The 24,029-nt window shown below is 50.2% G+C and overlaps 1 protein-coding gene across 2 annotated transcripts in view; it reads right to left on the bottom strand.

Annotated features, from left to right (window-relative positions):
- The window catches only part of LOC121539099 (E3 ubiquitin-protein ligase SH3RF1-like), an 80,326-nt gene that overhangs the window by 41,664 nt on the left and 14,633 nt on the right, over positions 1 to 24,029 (bottom strand). For both annotated transcript variants that reach the window (XM_041847348.2, XM_041847356.2), the window contains 2 exons: positions 23,477 to 23,572; positions 21,259 to 21,792 (listed from right to left, as the gene is read on the bottom strand). In XM_041847348.2, the coding sequence (XP_041703282.2) occupies positions 21,259 to 21,792; positions 23,477 to 23,572 (630 nt within the window). The remainder of the gene's footprint in view (positions 1 to 21,258; positions 21,793 to 23,476; positions 23,573 to 24,029) is intronic.

Below are 24,029 nucleotides of genomic sequence, written 5' to 3'. Positions count from 1 at the left end.
TGGTTCACTACCTCCATCCATCTCTCCTTATCCTCTATCTTTCCCTACCTCCATCCATCTCTCCTTCACTCCCTCCATCGTTCACTACCTCCATCCATCTCTCCTTCACTCCCTCTATCGTTCACTACCTCCATCCATCTCTCCTTCACTCCCTCTATCGTTCCTCTCTCCATCTCTCCTTCACTCCTCTATCGTTCCTACCTCCCTCCATCTCTCCTTCACTCCCTCTATCGTTTCACTACCTCCATCCATCTCTCCTTCACTCCCTCTATCGTTCACTACCTCCATCTCCTTCTTCTCCTCCATCTCTCCTTCACTCCCTCTATCGTTCCTGCCTCCATCCATCTCTCCTTCACTCCCTCTATCTTTCACTACCTCCATCCGTCTCTCCTTCACTCCCTCTATCGTTCACTACCTCCATCCATCTCTCCTTCACTCCCTCTATCGTTCACTACCTCCCTCCATCTCTCCTTCACTCCCTCTATCGTTCCTACCTCCATCCATCTCTCCTTCACTCCCTCTATCGTTCACTACCTCCATCCATCTCTCCTTCACTCCCTCTTCGTTCACTACCTCCATCCATCTCTCCTTCACTCCCTCTATCGTTCCCTGCCTCCATCCATCCATCTCTCTTTCCTCCCTCTATCGTTCACTCCCTCCTCCATCTCTCCTTCACTCCCTCTATCGTTCACTACCTCCGTCCATCTCTCCTTCACTCCCTCTATCGTTCGCTGCCTCCTCCATCTCTCCTTCCTCCCTCCATCTTTCTCTACCTCCATCCATCTCTCCTTCACTCCCTCTATCGTTCACTACCTCCATCCATCTCTCCTTCACTCCCTCTATCGTTCACTACCTCCCTCCATCCCTCCTTCACTCCCTCTATCGTTCACTACCTCCATCCATCTCTCCTTCACTCCTCTATCGTTCACTACCTCCATCTCTCCTTCACTCCCTCTATCGTTCACTACCTCCTCTCTCCTTCACTCCCTCTATCGTTCACTACCTCCCCATTCTCCTTCACTCCCTCTTGTTCACTCCTCCATCATCTCCTTCTCCTCTATCGTTCACTACTCCATCCATCTCTCCTTCACTCCCTCTATGGTTCACTACCTCCATCTCTCCTTCACTCCTCTATTGTTCCACTACCTCCATCATCTCTCCTTCACTCCTCTATCGTTCCTTCCTCCCTCCATCTCTCCTTCACTCCCTCTATCGTTCACTACCTCCATCCATCTCTCCTTCACTCCCTCTATCGTTCCTACCTCCTCCATCCATCTTCCTTCACTCCTCTATCGTTCACTACTCCATCCATCTCTCCTTCACTCCCTCTATCGTTTCACTAACTCCTCCATCTCTCCTTCACTCCTTTGTGGTTCCCTGCCTCCCTCCATCTCTCCTTCACTCCCTCTATCGTTTCACTACCTCCATCCATCTCTCCTTCACTCCCTCTATCGTTCCCTCCTCCATCCATCTCTCCTTCACTCCCTCTATCGTTCCACTACCTCCATCCATCCATCTCTCCTTCACTCCCTCTATCGTTCACTACCTCCCTCCATCTCTCCTTCACTCCCTCTATCGTTCACTACCTCCATCCATCTCTCCTTCACTCCCTCTATCGTTCACTACCTCCATCCATCTCTCCTTCACTCCCTCTATCGTTCCTACCTCCTCCATCTCTCCTTCACTCCCTCCATCTTTCACTACCTCCATCCATCTCTCCTTCACTCCCTCTATCGTTTCACTACCTCCTCCATCTCTCCTTCACTCCCTCTATCGTTCACTACCTCCCTCCATCTCTCCTTCACTCCCTCTATCGTTCACTACCTCCATCCATCTCTCCTTCACTCCCTCTATCGTTCACTACCTCCTCATCTCTCCTTCACTCCCTCTATCGTTCACTACCTCCATCCATCTCTCCTTCACCCCTCTATCCTTTCACTACCTCCTCCATCCGTCCTCTCTCCTTCATCCTCTATCTTTCCTTCCTCCATCCGTCTTCCTTCACTCCCTCTATCGTTCACTACCTCCTCCATCTCTCCTTCACTCCTCTATCGTTTCACTACCTCCCTCCATCTCTCCTTCACTCCCTCTATCGTTCCTACCTCCTCCATCTCTCCTTCACTCCCTCTATCGTTTCACTACCTCCATCCATCTCTCCTTCCTCCCTCTATCGTTCACTACCTCCATCTCTCCTCCTCTATCGTTCACTACCTCCATATCTCCTTCACTCCCTCTATCGTTCACTACCTCCATCCATCTCTCCTTCACTCCCTCCATCTTTCATCCCTTCATCTTTCCTTCCTCCATCCATCTCTCCTTCACTCCCTCTATCGTTCACTACCTCCATCCATCTCTCCTTCACTCCTCTATCGTTCACTACCTCCATCCGTCTCTCCTTCACTCCCTCTATGGTTCACTTCCTCCCTCCATCTCTCCTTCACTCCCTTTATCGTTCCTACCTCCTCCATCTCTCCTTCCTCCCTCTATCGTTCCTACCTCCATCTCTCCTTCACTCCATTTATCGTTCACTACCTCCATCCATCTCTCCTTCACTCCCTCTATTGTTCACTACCTCCATCCATCCATCTCTCCTTCACTCCCTCTATCATTCACTACCTCCCTCCATCTCTCCTTCACTCCCTCTATCGTTCACTACCTCCATCCATCTCTCCTTCACTCCCTCTATCGTTCACTACCTCCATCCATCCATCTCTCCTTCACTCCCTCTATCGTTCACTACCTCATCCATCTCTCCTTCACTCCCTCCATCTTTCACTACCTCCATCCATCTCTCCTTCACTCCCTCTATCGTTCACTACCTCCCTCCATCTCTCCTTCACTCCCTCTATCGTTCACTACCTCCCTCCATCTCTCCTTCACTCCCTCTATCGTTCACTACCTCCATCCATCTCTCCTTCACTCCCTCTATCGTTCACTACCTCCATCTCTCCTTGCTCCCTCTATGTTCCTACCTCCATATCTCCTTCACTCCCTCTATCGTTTCACTACCTCCATCCATCTCTCCTTCACTCCTCTATCTTTTCCATCTTTCACTACCTCCATCCTCTCTCCTTTACTCCCTCTATGGTTCACTACCTCCCTCCATCTCTCCTTCACTCCCTCTATCGTTTCACTACCTCCATCCATCTCTCCTTCCTCCCTCTATCGTTCACTACCTCCCTCCATCTCTCCTTCACTCCCTCTATCGTTCTCTACCTCCCTCCATCTCTCCTTCACTCCCTCTATCGTTCCTACCTCCATCCATCTCTCCTTCACTCCCTCTATCGTTCACTACCTCCATCCGTCTCTCCTTCACTCCCTCTTGTTCCTACCTCCTCCATCCATCTCTCCTTCACTCCCTCTATCGTTCACTACCTCCATCCATCTCTCCTTCACTCCCTCTATCGTTCACTATCCATCCATCTCTCCTTCACTCCCTCTATCGTTCCTACCTCCATCCATCTCTCCTTCACTCCCTCCATCGTTCACTACCTCCATCCATCTCTCCTTCACTCCCTCTATCGTTCCTACCTCCATCCATCTCTCCTTCCTCCCTCTATGTTCCTACCTCCCTCCATCTCCCTTCACTCCTCTATCGTTCACTACCTCCATCTCTCCTTCACTCCCTCTATCGTTCACTACCTCCATATCTCCTTCACTCCCTCTATCGTTCACTACCTCCATCCATCTCTCCTTCACTCCCTCTATCGTTCACTACCTCCATCTCTCCTTCACTCCCTCTATCGTTCACTACCTCCATCTCTCCTTCACTCCCTCTATCGTTCACTACCTCCATCCATCTCTCCTTCACTCCCTCTATCGTTCACTACCTCCATCCATCTCTCCTTCACTCCCTCTATCGTTTCACTACCTCCATATCTCCTTCACTCCCTCTATCGTTCACTTCCTCCCTCCATCTCTCCTTCACTCCCTCTATCGTTCCTACCTCCATCCATCTCTCCTTCACTCCCTCTATGTTCACTACCTCCATCCATCCCTCTCCTTCACTCCCTCTATCGTTCACTACCTCCATCCATCTCTCCTTCACTCCCTCTATCGTTCACTAACTCCCTCCATCTCTCCTTCACTCCTTTATCGTTCCTACCTCCCTCCATCTCTCCTTCACTCCCTCTATCGTTTCACTACCTCCATCCATCTCTCCTTCACTCCCTCTATCGTTCACTACCTCCATCCATCTTTCCTTCACTCCCTCTATGGTTCCTACCTCCATCCATCCATCTCTCTTCACTCCCTCTATCGTTCCCTACCTCCCTCCATCTCTCCTTCACTCCCTCTATCGTTCACTACCTCCATCCATCTCTCCTTCACTCCCTCTATCGTTTCACCACTCCATCCATCTCTCCTTCACTCCCTCTATCGTTCACTACCTCATCCATCTCTCCTTCACTCCTCCATCTTTCACTACCTCCATCCATCTCTCCTTCACTCCCTCTATCGTTCTACTCCCTCATCTCTCCTTCACTCCCTCTATCGTTCACTACCTCCCTCCATCTCTCCTTCACTCCCTCTATCGTTTCACTACCTCCATCCATCTCTCCTTCACTCCCTCTATCGTTCTCTACCTCCATCTCTTTCACTCCCTCTATCGTTCACTACCTCCATCCATCCCTTCACTCCCTCTTCTTTCACTACCTCCATCCATCCGTCTCTCCTTCACTCCCTCCATCTTTCACTACCTCCATCCATCCATCCATCTCTCCTTCACTCCCTCCATCGTTTCACTACCTCCATCCATCTCTCCTTCACTCCTCTATCGTTCCCTACCTCCCTCCATCTCTCCTTCACTCCCTCTATCGTTCACTCCCTCCCTCCATCTCTCCTTCACTCCCTCTATCGTTCACTACCTCCCTCCATCTCCTTCACTCCTCTGTCGTTCACTACCTCCCTCCATCTCTCCTTCACTCCCTCTATCGTTTCACTACCTCCATCTCTCTCTATCGTTCACTACCTCCATCTCTCCTTCACTCCCTCTATCGTTCACTACCTCCATCCATCTCTCCTTCACTCCCTCTATCTTCCTCCTCCATCTTTCACTACCTCCATCCATCTCTCCTTCACTCCCTCTATCGTTCACTACCTCCATCCATCTCTCCTTCACTCCCTCCATCTTTCACTACCTCCATCCATCTCTCCTTCACTCCCTCTATCGTTCACTACCTCCTCCATCTCTCCTTCACTCCCTTTATCGTTCTCTACCTCCCTCCATCTCTCCTTCACTCCCTCTATCGTTCACTACCTCCCTCCATCTCTCCTTCACTCCCTTTTTCGTTTCACTACCTCCATCCATCTCTCCTTCACTCCCTCTATTGTTCACTACCTCCATCCATCCATCTCTCCTTCACTCCCTCTATCATTCACTACCTCCCTCCATCTCTCCTTCACTCCCTCTATGTTCACTACCTCCATCCCTCTCTTCACTCCCTCTATCGTTCACTGCCTCCTCCATCTCTCTTCACTCCCTCTATGGTTCACTTCCTCATCCATCTCTCCTTCACTCCCTCCATCTTTCCTACCTCCATCTCTCTCCTTCACTCCCTCTATCGTTCCTACCTCCGCCATCTCTCCTTCACTCCCTCTATCGTTCACTCCTCCTCCATCCCTCCTTCACTCCTCTATCGTTCACTACCTCCATCCATCTCTCCTTCACTCCCTCTATCGTTCTCTCCTCCATCTCTCCTTCGCTCCTCTATGGTTCACTCCTCCATCCTCTCCTTCACTCCCTCTATGGTTTCACTACCTCATCCATCTCTCCTTCTCCTCCATCTTTCACTCCCTCCATCTTTCACTACCTCCATCCATCTCTCCTTCACTCCCTCTATCGTTCCCTACCTCCATCCATCTCTCCTTCACTCTCTATCGTTCACTACCTCCATCCATCTCTCCTTCACTCCCTCTATCGTTTCACTACCTCCCTCCATCTCTCCTTCCCTCCCTCTATCGTTCACTACCTCCCTCCATCTCTCCTTCACTCCCTCTATCGTTCACTACCTCCGTCCATCTCTCCTTCACTCCTCTATGGTTCCCTACCTCCATCCATCTTTCCTTCACTCCCTCTATCGTTCCCTTCCTCCATCCATCCATCTCTCCTTCACTCCCTCTATCGTTCACTACCTCCCTCCATCTCTCCTTCCTCCCTCTATCGTTCACTACCTCCATCCATCTCTCCTTCACTCCCTCTATCTTCACTACCTCCATCCATCTCTCCTTCACTCCCTCTATCTTTCACTCCTCCATCCATCTCTCCTTCACTCCCTCTATGTTCACTTCACCTCCATCCATCTCTCTTCACTCCTCTATCGTTCACTCCTCCCTCCATCCTCCTTCACTCCCTCTATCGTTCCCTACCTCCATCCATCTCTCCTTCCTCCCTCTATGGTTCACTACCTCCATCTCTCCTTGCTCCCTCTATGTTTTCACTACCTCCCTCCTTCACTCCCTCTATGTTCACTCCTCCATCTCTCCTTCACTCCCTCTATCGTTCCTACCTCCATCCATCTCTCCTTCACTCCTCTATTTCTACCTCCATCCATCCATCTCTCCTTCACTCCCTCCATCGTTTCACTACTCCATCCATCTCTCCTTCATCCCTCTATCGTTCACTACCTCCCATCCATCTCTCCTTCACTCCCTCTATCGTTCCACTACCTCCATCCATCTCTCCTTCACTCCCTCTATCGTTCACTACCTCCATCCATCTCTCCTTCACTCCCTCCATCTTTCACTACCTCCATCCATCTCTCCTTCACTCCCTCTATCGTTCACTACCTCCATCCATCTCTCCTTCACTCCCTCTATCGTTCACTCCTCCCTCCATCTCTCCTTCACTCCCTCTATCGTTCACTACCTCCATCCATCTCTCCTTCACTCCCTCTATCGTTCCTACCTCCATCCATCTTTCCTTCACTCCCTCTATCGTTCCTACCTCCATCCATCCATCTCTCCTTCACTCCCTCTATCGTTTCCCTACCTCCCTCCATCTCTCCTTCACTCCCTCTATCGTTCACTACCTCCATCCATCTCTCCTTCCCTCCCTCTATCTTTCACTACCTCCATCCATCTCTCCTTCACTCCCTCTATCGTTTCACTACCTCCCCTCCATCTCTCCTTCCTCCCTCTATCGTTCACTACCTCATCCATCTCTCCTTCACTCCCTCCATCTTTCACTACCTCCATCCATCTCTCCTTCACTCCCTCTATCGTTCACTACCTCCCTCCATCTCTCCTTCACTCCCTCTATCGTTCACTACCTCCCTCCATCCCTCCTTCACTCCCTCTATCGTTCACTACCTCCATCCATCTCTCCTTCACTCCCTCTATCGTTCACTACCTCCATCCATCTCTCCTTCACTCCCTCTATCGTTTCCTACCTCCATCTCTCTTCATCCCTCTATCGTTTCACTACCTCCATCTCTCCTTCACTCCCTCTATCGTTCACTCCTCCATCTCTCCTTCACTCCTCTATCGTTCCTCCTCCATCCATCTCTCTTCACTCCCTCCATCTTTCCTACCTCCATCCATCCATCTCTCCTTCACTCCTCTATCGTTCACTACCTCCTCCATCTCTCCTTCACTCCCTCTATCGTTTCACTACCTCCATCCATCTTTCCTTCACTCCCTCTATCGTTCACTACCTCCATCCATCTCTCCTTCACTCCCTCCATCTTTCCTACCTCCATCCATCTCTCCTTCACTCCCTCTATCGTTCACTACCTCCCTCCATCTCTCCTTCACTCCCTCTATCTTCCTACCTCCCTCCATCTCTCCTTCACTCCCTCTATCGTTCACTACCTCCATCCATCTCTCCTTCCCTCCCTCTATCGTTCACTACCTCCATCCATCTCTCCTTCACTCCCTCTATCGTTCACTACCTCCATCCACCATCTCTCCTTCACTCCTCTATCGTTCACTACCTCCATCATCTCTCCTTCACTCCTCTATCGTTCACTACCTCCATCCATCTCTCCTTCACTCCCTCTATCGTTCACTACCTCCCTCCATCTCTCCTTCACTCCCTCTATCGTTCCCTACCTCCATCCATCTCTCCTTCACTCCCTCCATCTTTCCTACCTCCTCCTCCATCTCTCCTTCCTCCCTCTATCTTTCACTACCTCCCTCCATCTCTCCTTCACTCCCTCTATCATTCCTACCTCCTCCATCTCTCCTTCACTCCCTCTATCGTTCACTACCTCATCCATCTCTCCTTCACTCCCTCTATCGTTCACTACCTCCATCCATCTCTCCTTCACTCCCTCTATCGTTCACTACCTCCATCCATCTCTCCTTCACTCCCTCTATCGTTCACTACCTCCATCCATCTCTCCTTCACTCCCTCCATCTTTCACTACCTCCATCCATCCATCTCTCCTTCACTCCCTCTATCGTTCACTACCTCCATCCATCTCTCCTTCACTCCCTCCATCTTTCACTACCTCCATCCATCTCTCCTTCACTCCCTCTATCGTTCACTACCTCCATCCATCTCTCCTTCACTCCCTCTATCTTTCTCTACCTCCACTCCATCCATCTCTCCTTCCCTCCCTCTATCGTTCACTACCTCCATCCATCTCTCCTTCACTCCCTCCATCTTTCACTACCTCCATCCATCTCTCCTTCACTCCCTCTATCGTTCACTACCTCCCTCCATCTCTCCTTCACTCCCTCTATCGTTCACTACCTCCATCCATCTCTCCTTCACTCCCTCTATCTTTCCTACTCCATCCATCTCTCCTTCACTCCCTCTATCGTTCACTACCTCCATCTCTCCTTCACTCCCTCTATCGTTCACTACCTCCATATCTCCTTCACTCCCTCTATCGTTCACTACCTCCCATCTCTCCTTCACTCCCTCTATCGTTCACTACCTCCATCCATCTCTCCTTCACTCCCTCTATCGTTCACTACCTCCATCCATCCGTCTCTCCTTCACTCCCTCTATCGTTTCACTACCTCCCTCCATCTCTCCTTCACTCCCTCTATCGTTCACTACCTCCTCATCTCTCCTTCACTCCCTCTATCGTTCACTATCCTCCATCCATCTTTCCTTCACTCCCTCTATCGTTCCCTACCTCCATCCATCTCTCCTTCACTCCCTCTATCTTTCACTACCTCCATCCATCTCTCCTTCACTCCCTCTATCGTTCCTACCTCCTCCATCTCTCCTTCACTCCCTCTATCGTTTCACTACCTCCATCCATCTCTCCTTCACTCCCTCTATCGTTTCACTACCTCCATCCATCTCTCCTTCACTCCCTCTATCGTTCACTACCTCCTCCATCTCTCCTTCACTCCTCTATCGTTTCACTTCCTCCATCCATCTCTCCTTCACTCCCTCTATCTTTCACTCCCTCCACCATCCATCTCTCCTTCACTCCCTCTATCTTTCACTACCTCCATCCATCTCTCCTTCACTCCCTCTATCGTTTCACTACCTCCCTCCATCTCTCCTTCACTCCTCTATCGTTCACTACCTCATCCATCTCTCCTTCACTCCCTCCATCTTTCACTACCTCCATCCATCTCTCCTTCACTCCCTCTATCGTTCACTACCTCCATCCATCTCTCCTTCACTCCCTCTATCGTTCACTACCTCCCTCCATCTCTCCTTCACTCCCTCTATCGTTCACTACCTCCATCCATCTCTCCTTCACTCCCTCTATCGTTCCCTTCCTCCATCCATCTCTCCTTCACTCCCTCTATCGTTCCTACCTCCATCTCTCCTTCACTCCCTCTATCGTTCCCTACCTCCATATCTCCTTCACTCCCTCTATCGTTCCCTTCCTCCATCTCTCCTTCACTCCCTCTATCGTTCCCTACCTCCATCCATCTCTCCTTCACTCCCTCCATCTTTCACTACCTCCATCCATCCATCTCTCCTTCACTCCCTCTATCGTTCACTACCTCCTCCATCTCTCTTCACTCCCTCTATGTTCCTACTCCATCCATCTCTCCTTCACTCCCTCTATCGTTCACTACTCCATCCATCTCTCCTTCCTCCCTCCATCTTTCCTACCTCCATCCATCTCTCCTTCACTCCCTCTATCGTTCACTACCTCCCTCCATCTCTCCTTCACTCCTTTATCTTTCACTACCTCCCTCCATCTCTCCTTCACTCCCTCTATCGTTCCTACCTCCATCCATCTCTCCTTCACTCCCTCTATCGTTCACTACCTCCATCCATCTCTCCTTCACTCCCTCTATCGTTCTATCCATCCATCCATCTCCCTTCACTCCCTCTATCGTTCACTACCTCCATCCATCTCTCCTTCACTCCCTCTATCGTTCACTACCTCCATCCATCTCTCCTTCACTCCCTCTATCTTCACTACCTCCATCCATCTCTCCTTCACTCCCTCTATCTTCTCTCTCCATCCATCTCTCCTTCACTCCCTCTATCTTTCCACTACCTCCATCCGTCTCTCCTTCACTCCCTCTATCTTTCACTACCTCCCCTCCATCTCTCATTCTCCCTCTATCGTTTCACTACCTCCGTCCATCTCTCCTTCACTCCCTCTATCGTTCACTCCTCATCCAGTCTCTCCTTCACTCCCTCTATCGTTCACTACCTCCATCCTCTCTCCTTCACTCCCTCTATCGTTCACTACCTCCATCCATCTCTCCTTCACTCCCTCTATCGTTCACTACCTCCATCCATCTCTCCTTCACTCCCTCTATCGTTTCACTACCTCCATCCATCCATCTCTCCTTCACTCCCTCTATCTTCACTACCTCCCTCCATCTCTCCTTCACTCCCTCTATCTTTCCCTACCTCCATCCATTCTCCTTCACTCCCTCTATCGTCCTACCTCCATCCATCTCTCCTTCCTCCCTCTATCTTTCCTACCTCCATCCATCTCTCCTTCACTCCCTCTATCGTTCCTCCTCCATCCATCTCTCCTTCACTCCCTCTATCTTTCACTACCTCCATCCATCTCTCCTTCACTCCCTCTATCGTTTCACTACCTCCTCCATCTCTCCTTACTCCCTCTATCGTTCACTACCTCCATCCATCTCTCCTTCGCTCCCTCTATCGTTTCACTACCTCCATCCATCTCTCCTTCACTCCCTCTATCTTCCTACTCTCCATCTCTCCTTCACTCCCTCTATCTTCACTACCTCCATACCTCCTTCACTCCTCTATCGTTCACTACCTCCATCTCTCCTTCACTCCCTCTGTGGTTCACTACCTCCATCCATCTCTCCTTCACTTCCTCCATCTTTCACTACCTCCATCCATCCATCTCTCCTTCACTCCCTCTATCTTTCTCTACCTCCATCCATCTCTCCTTCACTCCCTCTATCGTTCACTACCTCCCTCCATCTCTCCTTCACTCCCTCTATCGTTCACTACCTCCCTCCATCTCTCCTTCACTCCCTCTATCGTTCACTACCTCCATCCATCTCTCCTTCACTCCCTCCATCTTTCCTCCTCCATCCATCTCTCCTTCACTCCCTCTATCGTTCCCTACCTCCATCTCTCCTTCACTCCCTCTATCGTTCACTCCCTCCCTCCATCTCTCCTTCACTCCCTCTATCGTTCACTACTCCATCCATCTCTCCTTCACTCCCTCTATCGTTTCCCTACCTCCATCCATCTCTCCTTCACTCCCTCTATCGTTCTCTACCTCCCTCCATCTCTCCTTCACTCCCTCTATCTTTCCTACCTCCATCCATCCATCTCTCCTTCACTCCCTCTATCGTTTCACTCCCTCCATCCATCCATCTCTCCTTCACTCTCCTCTTTCCCTACCTCCATCCATCTCTCCTTCACTCCCTCTATGTTCCTCCTCCTCATCTCTCCTTCACTCCTATCGTTCCTACCTCCCTCCATCTCTCCTTCCTCCCTCTTCGTTCACTACCTCCATCCATCTCTCCTTCACTCCCTCTATCGTTTCACTACCTCCATCATTCTCCTTCACTCCCTCTATGTTCACTACCTCCAATCCATCCTCTCTCCTTCACTCCCTCTATCGTTTCACTACCTCCATCCATCTCTCCTTCACTCCTCTATCGTTCACTACCTCCATCCATCTCTCCTTCACTCCCTCTATCGTTCACTACCTCCATCCATCTCTCCTTCACTCCCTCTATCGTTCACTACCTCCATCCATCTCTCCTTCACTCCCTCCATCTTTCACTACCTCCATCCATCCATCTCTCCTTCACTCCCTCTATCGTTTCCTACCTCCCTCCATCTCTCCTTCACTCCCTCTATCGTTCACTACCTCCATCCATCTCTCCTTCACTCCCTCTATCGTTCACTACCTCATCCATCTCTCCTTCACTCCCTCTATCGTTCACTACCTCCATCCATCTCTCCTTCACTCCCTCTATCGTTCACTACCTCCATCCATCTCTCCTTCACTCCCTCTATCGTTCCTACCTCCATCCATCTCTCCTTCACTCCCTCCATCGTTTCACTACCTCCATCCATCCTTCTCCCTTCACTCCCTCTATCGTTCACTACCTCCCTCCATCTCTCCTTCACTCCCTCTATCGTTCACTACCTCCCTCCATCTCTCCTTCACTCCCTCTATCGTTCACTACCTCCATCCATCTCTCCTTCATCCCTCCATCGTTTCACTACCTCTCCATCCATCTCTCCTTCACTCCCTCTATCGTTCACTACCTCCATCCATCTCTCCTTCCTCCCTCCATCGTTTCCTACCTCCATCCATCTCTCCTTCACTCCCTCTATCGTTCACTACCTCCCTCCATCTCTCCTTCACTCCCTCTATCGTTCACTACCTCCATCCATCTCTCCTTCACTCCCTCCATCTTTCACTACCTCCATCCATCTCTCCTTCACTCCCTCTATCGTTCACTACCTCCATCTCTCCTTCACTCCCTCTATCGTTCACTACCTCCATCGCTCCTTCACTCCCTCTATCGTTCACTACCTCCATCTCTCCTTCACTCCCTCTATCGTTCACTACCTCCATCCATCTCTCCTTCACTTCCTCCATCTTTCACTACCTCCATCCATCCATCTCTCCTTCACTCCCTCCATCTTTCACTACCTCCATCCATCTCTCCTTCACTCCCTCTATCGTTCACTACCTCCCTCCATCTCTCCTTCACTCCCTCTATCGTTCACTACCTCCATCCATCCTTCCTTCACTCCCTCTATCGTTCACTACCTCCATCCATCTCTCCTTCACTCCCTCCATCTTTCACTACCTCCATCCATCTCTCCTTCACTCCCTCTATCGTTCACTACCTCCATCTCTCCTTCACTCCCTCTATCGTTCACTACCTCCATCCATCCCTCCTTCACTCCCTCTATCGTTCACTACCTCCATCCATCTCTCCTTCACTCCCTCTATCGTTCACTACCTCCCTCCTCTCTCCTTCCTCCCTCTATCGTTCACTACCTCCCATCCATCTCTCCTTCACTCCCTCTATCGTTCACTACCTCCCTCCATTTCTCCTTCACTCCCTTTATCGTTCACTACCTCCATCCATCTCTCCTTCACTCCCTCTATCGTTCACTACCTCCCTCCATCTCTCCTTCACTCCCTCTATCGTTCACTACCTCATCCATTTCTCCTTCACTCCCTCCATCTTTCACTACCTCCATCCATCTCTCCTTCACTCCCTCTATCGTTCACTACCTCCTCCATCTCTCCTTCACTCCCTCTATCGTTTCACTACCTCCCTCCATCCCTCCTTCACTCCCTCTATCGTTCACTACCTCCATCCATCTCTCTCTTCACTCCCTCTATCGTTCACTACCTCCATCCATCTCTCCTTCACTCCCTCTATCAGTTCACTACCTCCATCTCTCCTTCCTCCCTCTATCGTTCACTACCTCCATCCATCTCCTTCACTCCCTCTATCGTTTCACTACCTCCATCCTCTCTCCTTCACTCCCTCTATCGTTCACTACCTCCATCCATCTCTCCTTCACTCCCTCTATCGTTCACTACCTCCATCCATCCATCTCTCCTTCACTCCCTCTATCGTTCACTACCTCCTCCATCTCTCCTTCACTCCCTCTATCGTTCACTACCTCCCTCCATCTCTCCTTCACTCCCTCTATCGTTCACTACCTCCATCCATCTCTCCTTCACTCCCTCTATCGTTTCACTACCTCCATCCATCTCTCCTTCACTCCTCTATCGTTCACTACCTCCTCCATCTCTCCTTCACTCCCTCTATCGTTCACTACCTCCTCCATCTCTCCTTCACTCCTTTCTATCGTTCACTACCTCCATCCATCTCTCCTTCACTCCCTCTATCGTTCACTACCTCCATCCATCTCTCCTTCACTCCCTCTATCGTTCACTACCTCCATCCATCCATCTCTCCTTCACTCCCTCTATCGTTCACTACCTCCATCCATCTCTCCTTCACTCCCTCTATCGTTTCACTACCTCCATCCATCTCTCCTTCACTCCCTCTATCGTTCACTACCTCCATCCATCTCTCCTTCACTCCCTCTATCGTTCACTACCTCCATCAATCTCTCCTTCACTCCCTCTATCGTTCACTACCTCCATCCATCTCTCCTTCACTCCCTCTATCATTCACTACCTCCCTCCATCTCTCCTTCACTCCCTCTATCGTTCACTACCTCCATCCATCTCTCCTTCACTCCCTCTATCGTTCACTACCTCCATCCATCTCTCCTTCACTCCTCTATCGTTCACTACCTCCATCCTCTCTCCTTCACTCCCTCTATCGTTCACTTCACCTCCATCCATCTCTCCTTCACTCCTCTATCGTTCACTACCTCCATCCATCTCTCCTTCACTCCCTCTATCGTTCACTACCTCCCTCCATCCATCTCTCCTTCACTCCCTCTATCGTTCACTACCTCCATCCATCTCTCCTTCACTCCCTCTATCGTTCACTACCTCCATCCATCTCTCCTTCACTCCCTCTATCGTTCACTACCTCCATCCATCTCTCCTTCACTCCCTCTATCGTTTCACTACCTCGTCTCCATCTCTCCTTCACTCCCTCTATCGTTCACTACCTCCATCCATCTCTCCTTCACTCCCTCTATCGTTTTCACTACCTCCGTCCATCTCTCCTTCACTCCCTCTATCGTTCACTACCTCCATCCATCTCTCCTTCACTCCCTCTATCGTTCACTACCTCCATCCATCTCTCCTTCACTCCCTCTATCGTTTCACTACCTCCATCCATCTCTCCTTCACTCCCTCTATCGTTCACTACCTCCATCCTTCTCCTTCACTCCCTCTATCGTTCACTACCTCCATCCATCTCTCCTTCACTCCCTCTATCGTTCACTACCTCCATCTCTCCTTCACTCCCTCTATCGTTCACTACCTCCATCCATCTCTCCTTCACTCCCTCTATCGTTCACTACCTCCATCCATCCATCTCTCCTTCACTCCCTCTATCATTCACTACCTCCCTCCATCTCTCCTTCACTCCCTCTATCGTTCACTACCTCCATCCATCTCTCCTTCACTCCCTCTATCGTTCACTACCTCCATCCATCTCTCCTTCACTCCCTCTATCGTTCACTACCTCCATCCATCTCTCCTTCACTCCCTCCATCTTTCACTACCTCCATCCATCTCTCCTTCACTCCCTCTATCGTTCACTACCTCCCTCCATCTCTCCTTCACTCCCTCTATCGTTCACTACCTCCTCCATCCCTCCTTCACTCCCTCTATCGTTCACTACCTCCATCCATCTCTCCTTCACTCCCTCTATCGTTCACTACCTCCATCCATCTCTCCTTCACTCCCTCTATCGTTCACTACCTCCATCCATCTCTCCTTCACTTCCTCCATCTTTCACTACCTCCATCCATCCATCTCTCCTTCACTCCCTCCATCTTTCACTACCTCCATCCATCCATCCATCTCTCCTTCACTCCCTCCATCTTTCACTACCTCCATCCATCTCTCCTTCACTCCCTCTATCGTTCACTACCTCCCTCCATCTCTCCTTCACTCCCTCTATCGTTCACTACCTCCCTCCATCCCTCCTTCACTCCCTCTATCGTTCACTACCTCCCTCCATCCCTCCTTCACTCCCTCTATCGTTCACTACCTCCATCCATCTCTCCTTCACTCCCTCTATCGTTCACTACCTCCATCTCTCCTTCTATCGTTCACTACCTCCATATCTCCTTCACTCCCTCTATCGTTCACTACCTCCATCCATCTCTCCTTCACTCCCTCCATCTTTCACTCCCTCCATCTTTCACTACCTCCATCCATCTCTCCTTCACTCCCTCTATCGTTCACTACCTCCATCCATCTCTCCTTCACTCCCTCTATCGTTCACTACCTCCATCCATCTCTCCTTCACTCCCTCTATCGTTCACTACCTCCCTCCATCTCTCCTTCACTCCCTTTATCGTTCACTACCTCCCTCCATCTCTCCTTCACTCCCTCTATCGTTCACTACCTCCCTCAATCTCTCCTTCACTCCATTTATCGTTCACTACCTCCATCCATCTCTCCTTCACTCCCTCTATTGTTCACTACCTCCATCCATCCATCTCTCCTTCACTCCCTCTATCATTCACTACCTCCCTCCATCTCTCCTTCACTCCCTCTATCGTTCACTACCTCCATATCTCCTTCACTCCCTCTATCATTCACTACCTCCCTCCATCTCTCCTTCACTCCCTCTATCGTTCACTACCTCATCAATCTCTCCTTCACTCCCTCCATCTTTCACTACCTCCATCCATCTCTCCTTCACTCCCTCTATCGTTCACTACCTCCCGCCATCTCTCCTTCACTCCCTCTATCGTTCACTACCTCCCTCCATCCCTCCTTCACTCCCTCTATCGTTCACTACCTCCATCCATCTCTCCTTCACTCCCTCTATCGTTCACTACCTCCATCTCTCCTTGACTCCCTCTATCGTTCACTACCTCCATCTCTCCTTCACTCCCTCCATCTTTCACTCCCTCCATCTTTCACTACCTCCATCCATCTCTCCTTTACTCCCTCTATCGTTCACTACCTCCATCCATCTCTCCTTCACTGCCTCTATCGTTCACTACCTCCATCCATCTCTCCTTCACTCCCTCTATCGTTCACTAACTCCCTCCATCTCTCCTTCACTCCCTTTATCGTTCACTACCTCCCTCCATCTCTCCTTCACTCCCTCTATCGTTCACTACCTCCATCCATCTCTCCTTCACTCCCTCTATCGTTCACTACCTCCATCCATCTTTCCTTCACTCCCTCTATCGTTCACTACCTCCATCCATCCATCTCTCCTTCACTCCCTCTATCATTCACTACCTCCCTCCATCTCTCCTTCACTCCCTCTATCGTTCACTACCTCCATCCATCTCTCCTTCACTCCCTCTATCGTTCACTACCTCATCCATCTCTCCTTCACTCCCTCCATCTTTCACTACCTCCATCCATCTCTCCTTCACTCCCTCTATCGTTCACTACCTCCCGCCATCTCTCCTTCACTCCCTCTATCGTTCACTACCTCCCTCCATCCCTCCTTCACTCCCTCTATCGTTCACTACCTCCATCCATCTCTCCTTCACTCCCTCTATCGTTCACTACCTCCATCTCTCCTTCACTCCCTCTATCGTTCACTACCTCCAAAGCTCCTTCACTCCCTCTATCGTTCACTACCTCCATCTCTCCTTCACTCCCTCTATCGTTCACTACCTCCATCCATCTCTCCTTCACTTCCTCCATCTTTCACTACCTCCATCCATCCATCTCTCCTTCACTCCCTCCATCTTTCACTACCTCCATCCATCTCTCCTTCACTCCCTCTATCGTTCACTACCTCCCTCCATCTCTCCTTCACTCCCTCTATCGTTCACTACCTCCATCCATCCTTCCTTCACTCCCTCTATCGTTCACTACCTCCATCCATCTCTCCTTCACTCCCTCCATCTTTCACTACCTCCATCCATCTCTCCTTCACTCCCTCTATCGTTCACTACCTCCCTCCATCTCTCCTTCACTCCCTTTATCGTTCACTACCTCCCTCCATCTCTCCTTCACTCCCTCTATCGTTCACTACCTCCATCCATCTCTCCTTCACTCCCTCTATCGTTCACTACCTCCATCCATCTTTCCTTCACTCCCTCTATCGTTCACGACCTCCATCCATCCATCTCTCCTTCACTCCCTCTATCGTTCACTACCTCCCTCCATCTCTCCTTCACTCCCTCTATCGTTCACTACCTCCATCCATCTCTCCTTCACTCCCTCCATCTTTCACTACCTCCATCCATCTCTCCTTCACTCCCTCTATCGTTCACTACCTCCCTCCATCTCTCCTTCACTCCCTCTATCGTTCACTACCTCATCCATCTCTCCTTCACTCCCTCCATCTTTCACTACCTCCATCCATCTCTCCTTCACTCCCTCTATCGTTCACTACCTCCCGCCATCTCTCCTTCACTCCCTCTATCGTTCACTACCTCCCTCCATCCCTCCTTCACTCCCTCTATCGTTCACTACCTCCATCCATCTCTCCTTCACTCCCTCTATCGTTCACTACCTCCATCCATCTCTCCTTCACTCCCTCTATCGTTCACTACCTCCATCTCTCCTTCACTCCCTCTATCGTTCACTACCTCCATATCTCCTTCACTCCCTCTATCGTTCACTACCTCCATCTCTCCTTCACTCCCTCTATCGTTCACTACCTCCATCCATCTCTCCTTCACTCCCTCCATCTTTCACTACCTCCATCCATCCATCTCTCCTTCACTCACTCTATCGTTTACTACCTCCCTCCATCTCTCCTTCACTCCCTCTATCGTTCACTACCTCCATCCATCCTTCCTTCACTCCCTCTATCGTTCACTACCTCCATCCATCTCTCCTTCACTCCCTCCATCTTTCACTACCTCCATCCATCTCTCCTTCACTCCCTCTATCGTTCACTACCTCCCTCCATCTCTCCTTCACTCCCTTTATCGTTCACTACCTCCCTCCATCTCTCCTTCACTCCCTCTATCGTTCACTACCTCCATCCATCTCTCCTTCACTCCCTCTATCGTTCACTACCTCCATCCATCCATCTCTCCTTCACTCCCTCTATCGTTCACTACCTCCATCCATCTCTCCTTCACTCCCTCTATCGTTCACTACCTCCATCCATCTCTCCTTCACTCCCTCTATCATTCACTACCTCCATCCATCTCTCCTTCACTCCCTCTATCGTTCACTACCTCCATCCATCTCTCCTTCACTCCCTCCATCTTTCACTACCTCCATCCATCCATCTCTCCTTCACTCCCTCCATCTTTCACTACCTCCCTCCATCTCTCCTTCACTCCCTCTATCATTCACTACCTCCATCCATCTCTCCTTCACTCCCTCTATCGTTCACTACCTCATCCATCTCTCCTTCACTCCCTCTATCGTTCACTACCTCCATCCATCTCTCCTTCACTCCCTCTATCGTTCACTACCTCATCCATCTCTCCTTCACTCCCTCTATCGTTCACTACCTCCATCCATCTCTGCTTCACTCCCTCCATCTTTCACTACCTCCATCCATCCATCTCTCCTTCACTCCTCTATCGTTCACTACCTCCATCCATCTCTCCTTCACTCCCTCTATCTTTCCTACCTCCATCCATCCTCTCCTTCACTCCCTCTATCGTTCACTACCATCCATCCATCTCTCCTTCACTCCCTCTATCGTTCACTACCTCCATCCATCCATCTCTCCTTCACTCCTCTATCGTTCACTACCTCCATCCATCTCTCCTTCACTCCCTCCATCGTTCACTACCTCCATCCATCCATTCTCCTTCACTCCTCTATCGTTTCACTACCTCCTATCTCTCCTTCACTCCCTCTATCGTTCACTACCTCCATCCATCTCTCCTTCACTCCTCTATCGTTCACTACCTCCCTCCATCTCTCCTTCACTCCCTCTATCGTTCACTACCTCCCTCCATCTCTCCTTCACTCCCTCTATCGTTCACTACCTCCATCCATCTCTCCTTCACTCCCTCTATCGTTTCACTACCTCCATATCCATCTCTCCTTCACTCCCTCTATCGTTCACTACCTCCATCCATCTCTCCTTCACTCCCTCTATCGTTCACTACCTCCATCCATCTCTCCTTCACTCCCTCTATCGTTCACTACCTCCATCCATCTCTCCTTCACTCCCTCTATCGTTCACTACCTCCATCCATCCATCTCTCCTTCACTCCCTCTATCGTTCACTACCTCCATCCATCCATCTCTCCTTCACTCCCTCTATCGTTCACTACCTCCATCCATCCATCTCTCCTTCACTCCCTCTATCATTCACTACCTCCCTCCATCTCTCCTTCACTCCCTCTATCGTTCACTACCTTCCATCTCTGATTAACAGCCTGTGTTAAAGGACTAGCTATTCTGAAATACTGCCTCTTTTAAAGGACTAGTTATTTCTAAAACAGCCTGTTAAAGGACTAGATCTAAAAGCCTGTGTTAAAGGACTAGTTATTCTGAAAACAGCCTGTGTTAAAGGACTAGTTATTCTGAAAACAGCCTGTGTTAAAGGACTAGTTATTCTGAAAACAGCCTGTGTTAAAGGACTAGTTATTCTGAAAACAGCCTGTGTTAAAGGACTAGTTATTCTGAAAACAGCCTGTGTTAAAGGACTAGTTATTCTGAAAACAGCCTGTTTTACAGGACTAGTTATTCTGAAAACAGCTGTGTTAAAGGACTAGTTATTCTGAAAACAGCCTGTGTTAAAGGACTAGTTATTCTGAAAACAGCCTGTGTTAAAGGACTAGTTATTCTGAAAACAGCCTGTGTTAAAGGACTAGTTATTCTGAAAACAGTGTAGGTGTGGATATGAAAGGAAAACAGAGCGAAAGAAGAGGGTAGAAGATAGAAGAAGAGGAGGGGGAGAGGAGAGGAGAGGAGAGGAGAGGAGAGGAGAGGAGAGGAGAGGAGAGGAGAGGAGAGGAGAGGAGAGGAGAGGAGAGGAGAGGAGAGGAGAGGAGAGGAGAGGAGAGGAGAGGAGAGGAGAGGAGAGGAGAGGAGAGGAAGTGTTCTCTCTCTCTAGTGGATAAAACCCTGGCATTCCACAGAGATCTTGAGACAACAGCAATAGAAAGGCAGTTTATGGAGGAATTCCAAGGAGGAAGAGTAAAACTAAAAGAAAACCAGATCTTACCATGTAGGAAGTCAACACCAAGACACTGAGCAACAGAGTAAATGTCTTGAAGCTTTATCCAAATCCTCTACGCTGCCCTGCACACAAACACCTGCCACACACACACACCTACACAGAAACCTGAGGACTCACCTGTTGTGACAGGTGTCTGCCAGTTCTCTCTGAGCTTCGCTTCACGCGCTGTGAGGTCACACCTGAGCCTGAGCGGTGAGAGGAGCTGTGGTTGGGAGGGGGGGCGGAGGGGTGGGACAGCTGGCTCTGTTGACCCTGATGGTTCAGGCTGTTGAGGGCACTCACGCTGGGTGGCTGCCCCTGGGTCGGCTGGTACACACTGTTGATATTAGCAAGTTGTTGTGCCTGGGTTGATTGGTACAGACCATTGATATTAGAAGGTTGTGTCTGGTTCGACTTGTACAGGGTGCTGCTGCTAGCTTGTTGCTGTATCCCCTGGGTGGTGGTGGGGGGGTTGAGAGCAGAAATATTGGGGGTCTTCGTGGGGCTCTGGGTCGCCCCGAAGCAGGTTGACCGGTTGGGGTTTGTTGAGTCACCGGTCCCGCTGTTGCTAACCCCACTCCCACTCCCGATCCCTGGGCGAGATTCAGCCGAAGAGTCACTCCCCTTCCAGATCTTTCCCTCCAGAAGCTTGGCTGCTGCCGCCGTGTTTGGCTGGAAGAGAAGAAACACGTTACAGGATCAGAGTGAGTGAGTGAGTGAGTGAGTGAGTGAGAACCCACTCTATCCTAATCTCACAGTGAAAATAAAACTGTTGATCACAAACAGAGAGGAAATCCTTCTTCCCCCCTCCTCCCTTATTCCATCCTCCTCATCCCTCCTCCTTCTCCCTCTCTCAGCCTCTTTACCTGCCATCCCTTGGATCCCCACTGTGGTCGTCTCTGATCTGTGACGCAGCTGTTTTAAAGCTCACATCTTGCACTTGTTTGCTAGGCTCTAGGCAGTCAGTCAGTCAGGCAGGCAGGCAGAAAAGCACCAGTTGAGACAGGCAGTCAGTCGTGACTGGTGTTAAGAGGAGCAGGGGACAGAGTGGAGCAGAGTGATGCTGCTACACAGGCAGAGCAGGCGGGCAGAGAGGCAGGCAGGGAGGGAGGGAGGCAGGTAGACAGACAGGGGCAGGCAGTACAGGCAGGCAGACAGGCAGGCAGACAGGCAGAGAGGCAGGCAGACAGGCAGGCAGGCAGGCCGTACAGGCAGGCAGACAGGCAGTACAGGCAGGCAGGCAGGCAGTACAGGCAGGCAGACAGGCAGAGAGGCAGACAGAGAGGCAGGCAGGCAGGCAGTACAGGTAGGCAGGCAGTACAGGCAGGCAGACAGGCAGACAAACAGGAAGACAGGCAGGCAGTGCTAATGCTCTCACTCCCTACGGTGATGTGCTATTATATGCCACCCAAGCACAGAAAGCATTACTGTGTCCTTACGCTTCACTGCCTGACACGGGGAGGCTCAGAGAGACAGAGAGGAGAGGAAGAGGATGAAAGCAGAGAAGGGTAGAGAGGAGGAGAGAACATAACAGGAGAACAGAGGGATATATATGAAAGGCTAAAAGTGCAAAGAAGAGTGGAAGGTCAGAGAGGAGAAGATAGAAGAGTGGAAGGTCAGAGAGGAGAAGACAGAAGAGTGGAAGGTCAGAGAGGAGAAGATAGAAGAGTGGAAGGTCAGAGAGGAGAAGATAGAAGAGTGGAAGGTCAGAGAGGAGAAGATGAAGAGTGGAAGGTCAGAGAGGAAGATGAAGAGTGGAAGGTCAGAGAGGAGAAGACAGAAGAGTGGAAGGTCAGAGAGGAGAAGATAGAAGAGTGGAAGGTCAGAGAGGAGAAGATAGAAGAGTGGAAGGTCAGAGAGGAGAAGATAGAAGAGTGGAAGGTCAGAGAGGAGAAGACAGAAGAGTGGAAGGTTAAAAATAGAAAAGAAGAGAGTGGTAGATAGGAAAGGAGGAAAGAGGGCCCTGGTAAAGTAGTGCACTTCCTAGGGATGAGGGCAGACTCAGTAGGGAGAGTAGGATTAGCTCTATTAGCCTCAGTACACTGCAGTGCAGAAGGCCTGACATTTAAGTAAGAATCAAAGAGGAGAGATTTGAGAGGAATCAAAGTACTGCCTCAGCATTGACCCAGTATTAACAACATTACAGTACAGACTTCTATTACAAGACAGGGTACTGAGAGGGCAGGTATCACAACGTTGATCATATCTGACAGTATGGTACTCTCACTATACAGTACATAGAAGGAAGGAAGGAAGGAAGGAAGGAAGGAAGGAAGGAAGGAAGGAAGGAAGGAAGGAAGGAAGGAAGGAAGGAAGGAAGGAAGGAAGGAAGGAAGGAAGGAAGGAAGGAACTAACCTCAGTGAACTGGAGAGGAAAAATGCCAACTTTGTCTCCCAGCTTTCCTTCAATCCAGTTTTCATCCGCTCGTCTGATGACCGTGAGGACGTCTCCCTGTAATTCAGGATTAGAGAGAAGAAACAAAGCAAGCGAGAGTGAAGGAGAGAGGGAGAGGGAGAGGGAGAGGGAGGGAGAGGGAGGGAGAGTGAGACTGTGAGTGAGTAAGAGGCACCACATGTAAACTGTTTAGAACAGAACAGAGAGAGTGCTACGCCTGCAGAAGGAACCGCTCAGAGGAGCTCCCCACTCCCTCCCTCTCCCCCTCGACCTCCCTCCCACCCTCCTCCCTTCAGCACAATCTGGCATCCACTCTCTGTTTGTAGGCCTCTCCTGTCCCTCTCTACGTACAGCCCCCCTCTCTCTCTCCTGTCTCTCTCTACGTACAGCCCCTCTCTCAATTCAATTTCAATTTCAATTCAATTTAAGGGGCTTTATTGGCATGGGAAACATATGTTTACATTGCCAAAGCAAGTGAAATAGATAATAAACAAAAGTGAATTAAATAATAAAA

This window comes from Coregonus clupeaformis, chromosome 3 (genome assembly GCF_020615455.1).
Source record: "Coregonus clupeaformis isolate EN_2021a chromosome 3, ASM2061545v1, whole genome shotgun sequence".
Lineage (NCBI taxonomy): Eukaryota > Metazoa > Chordata > Actinopteri > Salmoniformes > Salmonidae > Coregonus > Coregonus clupeaformis.
The sequence above is the reverse complement of the archived record's forward strand: the minus strand, read 5'-3'. Positions and strand labels throughout refer to the sequence as shown.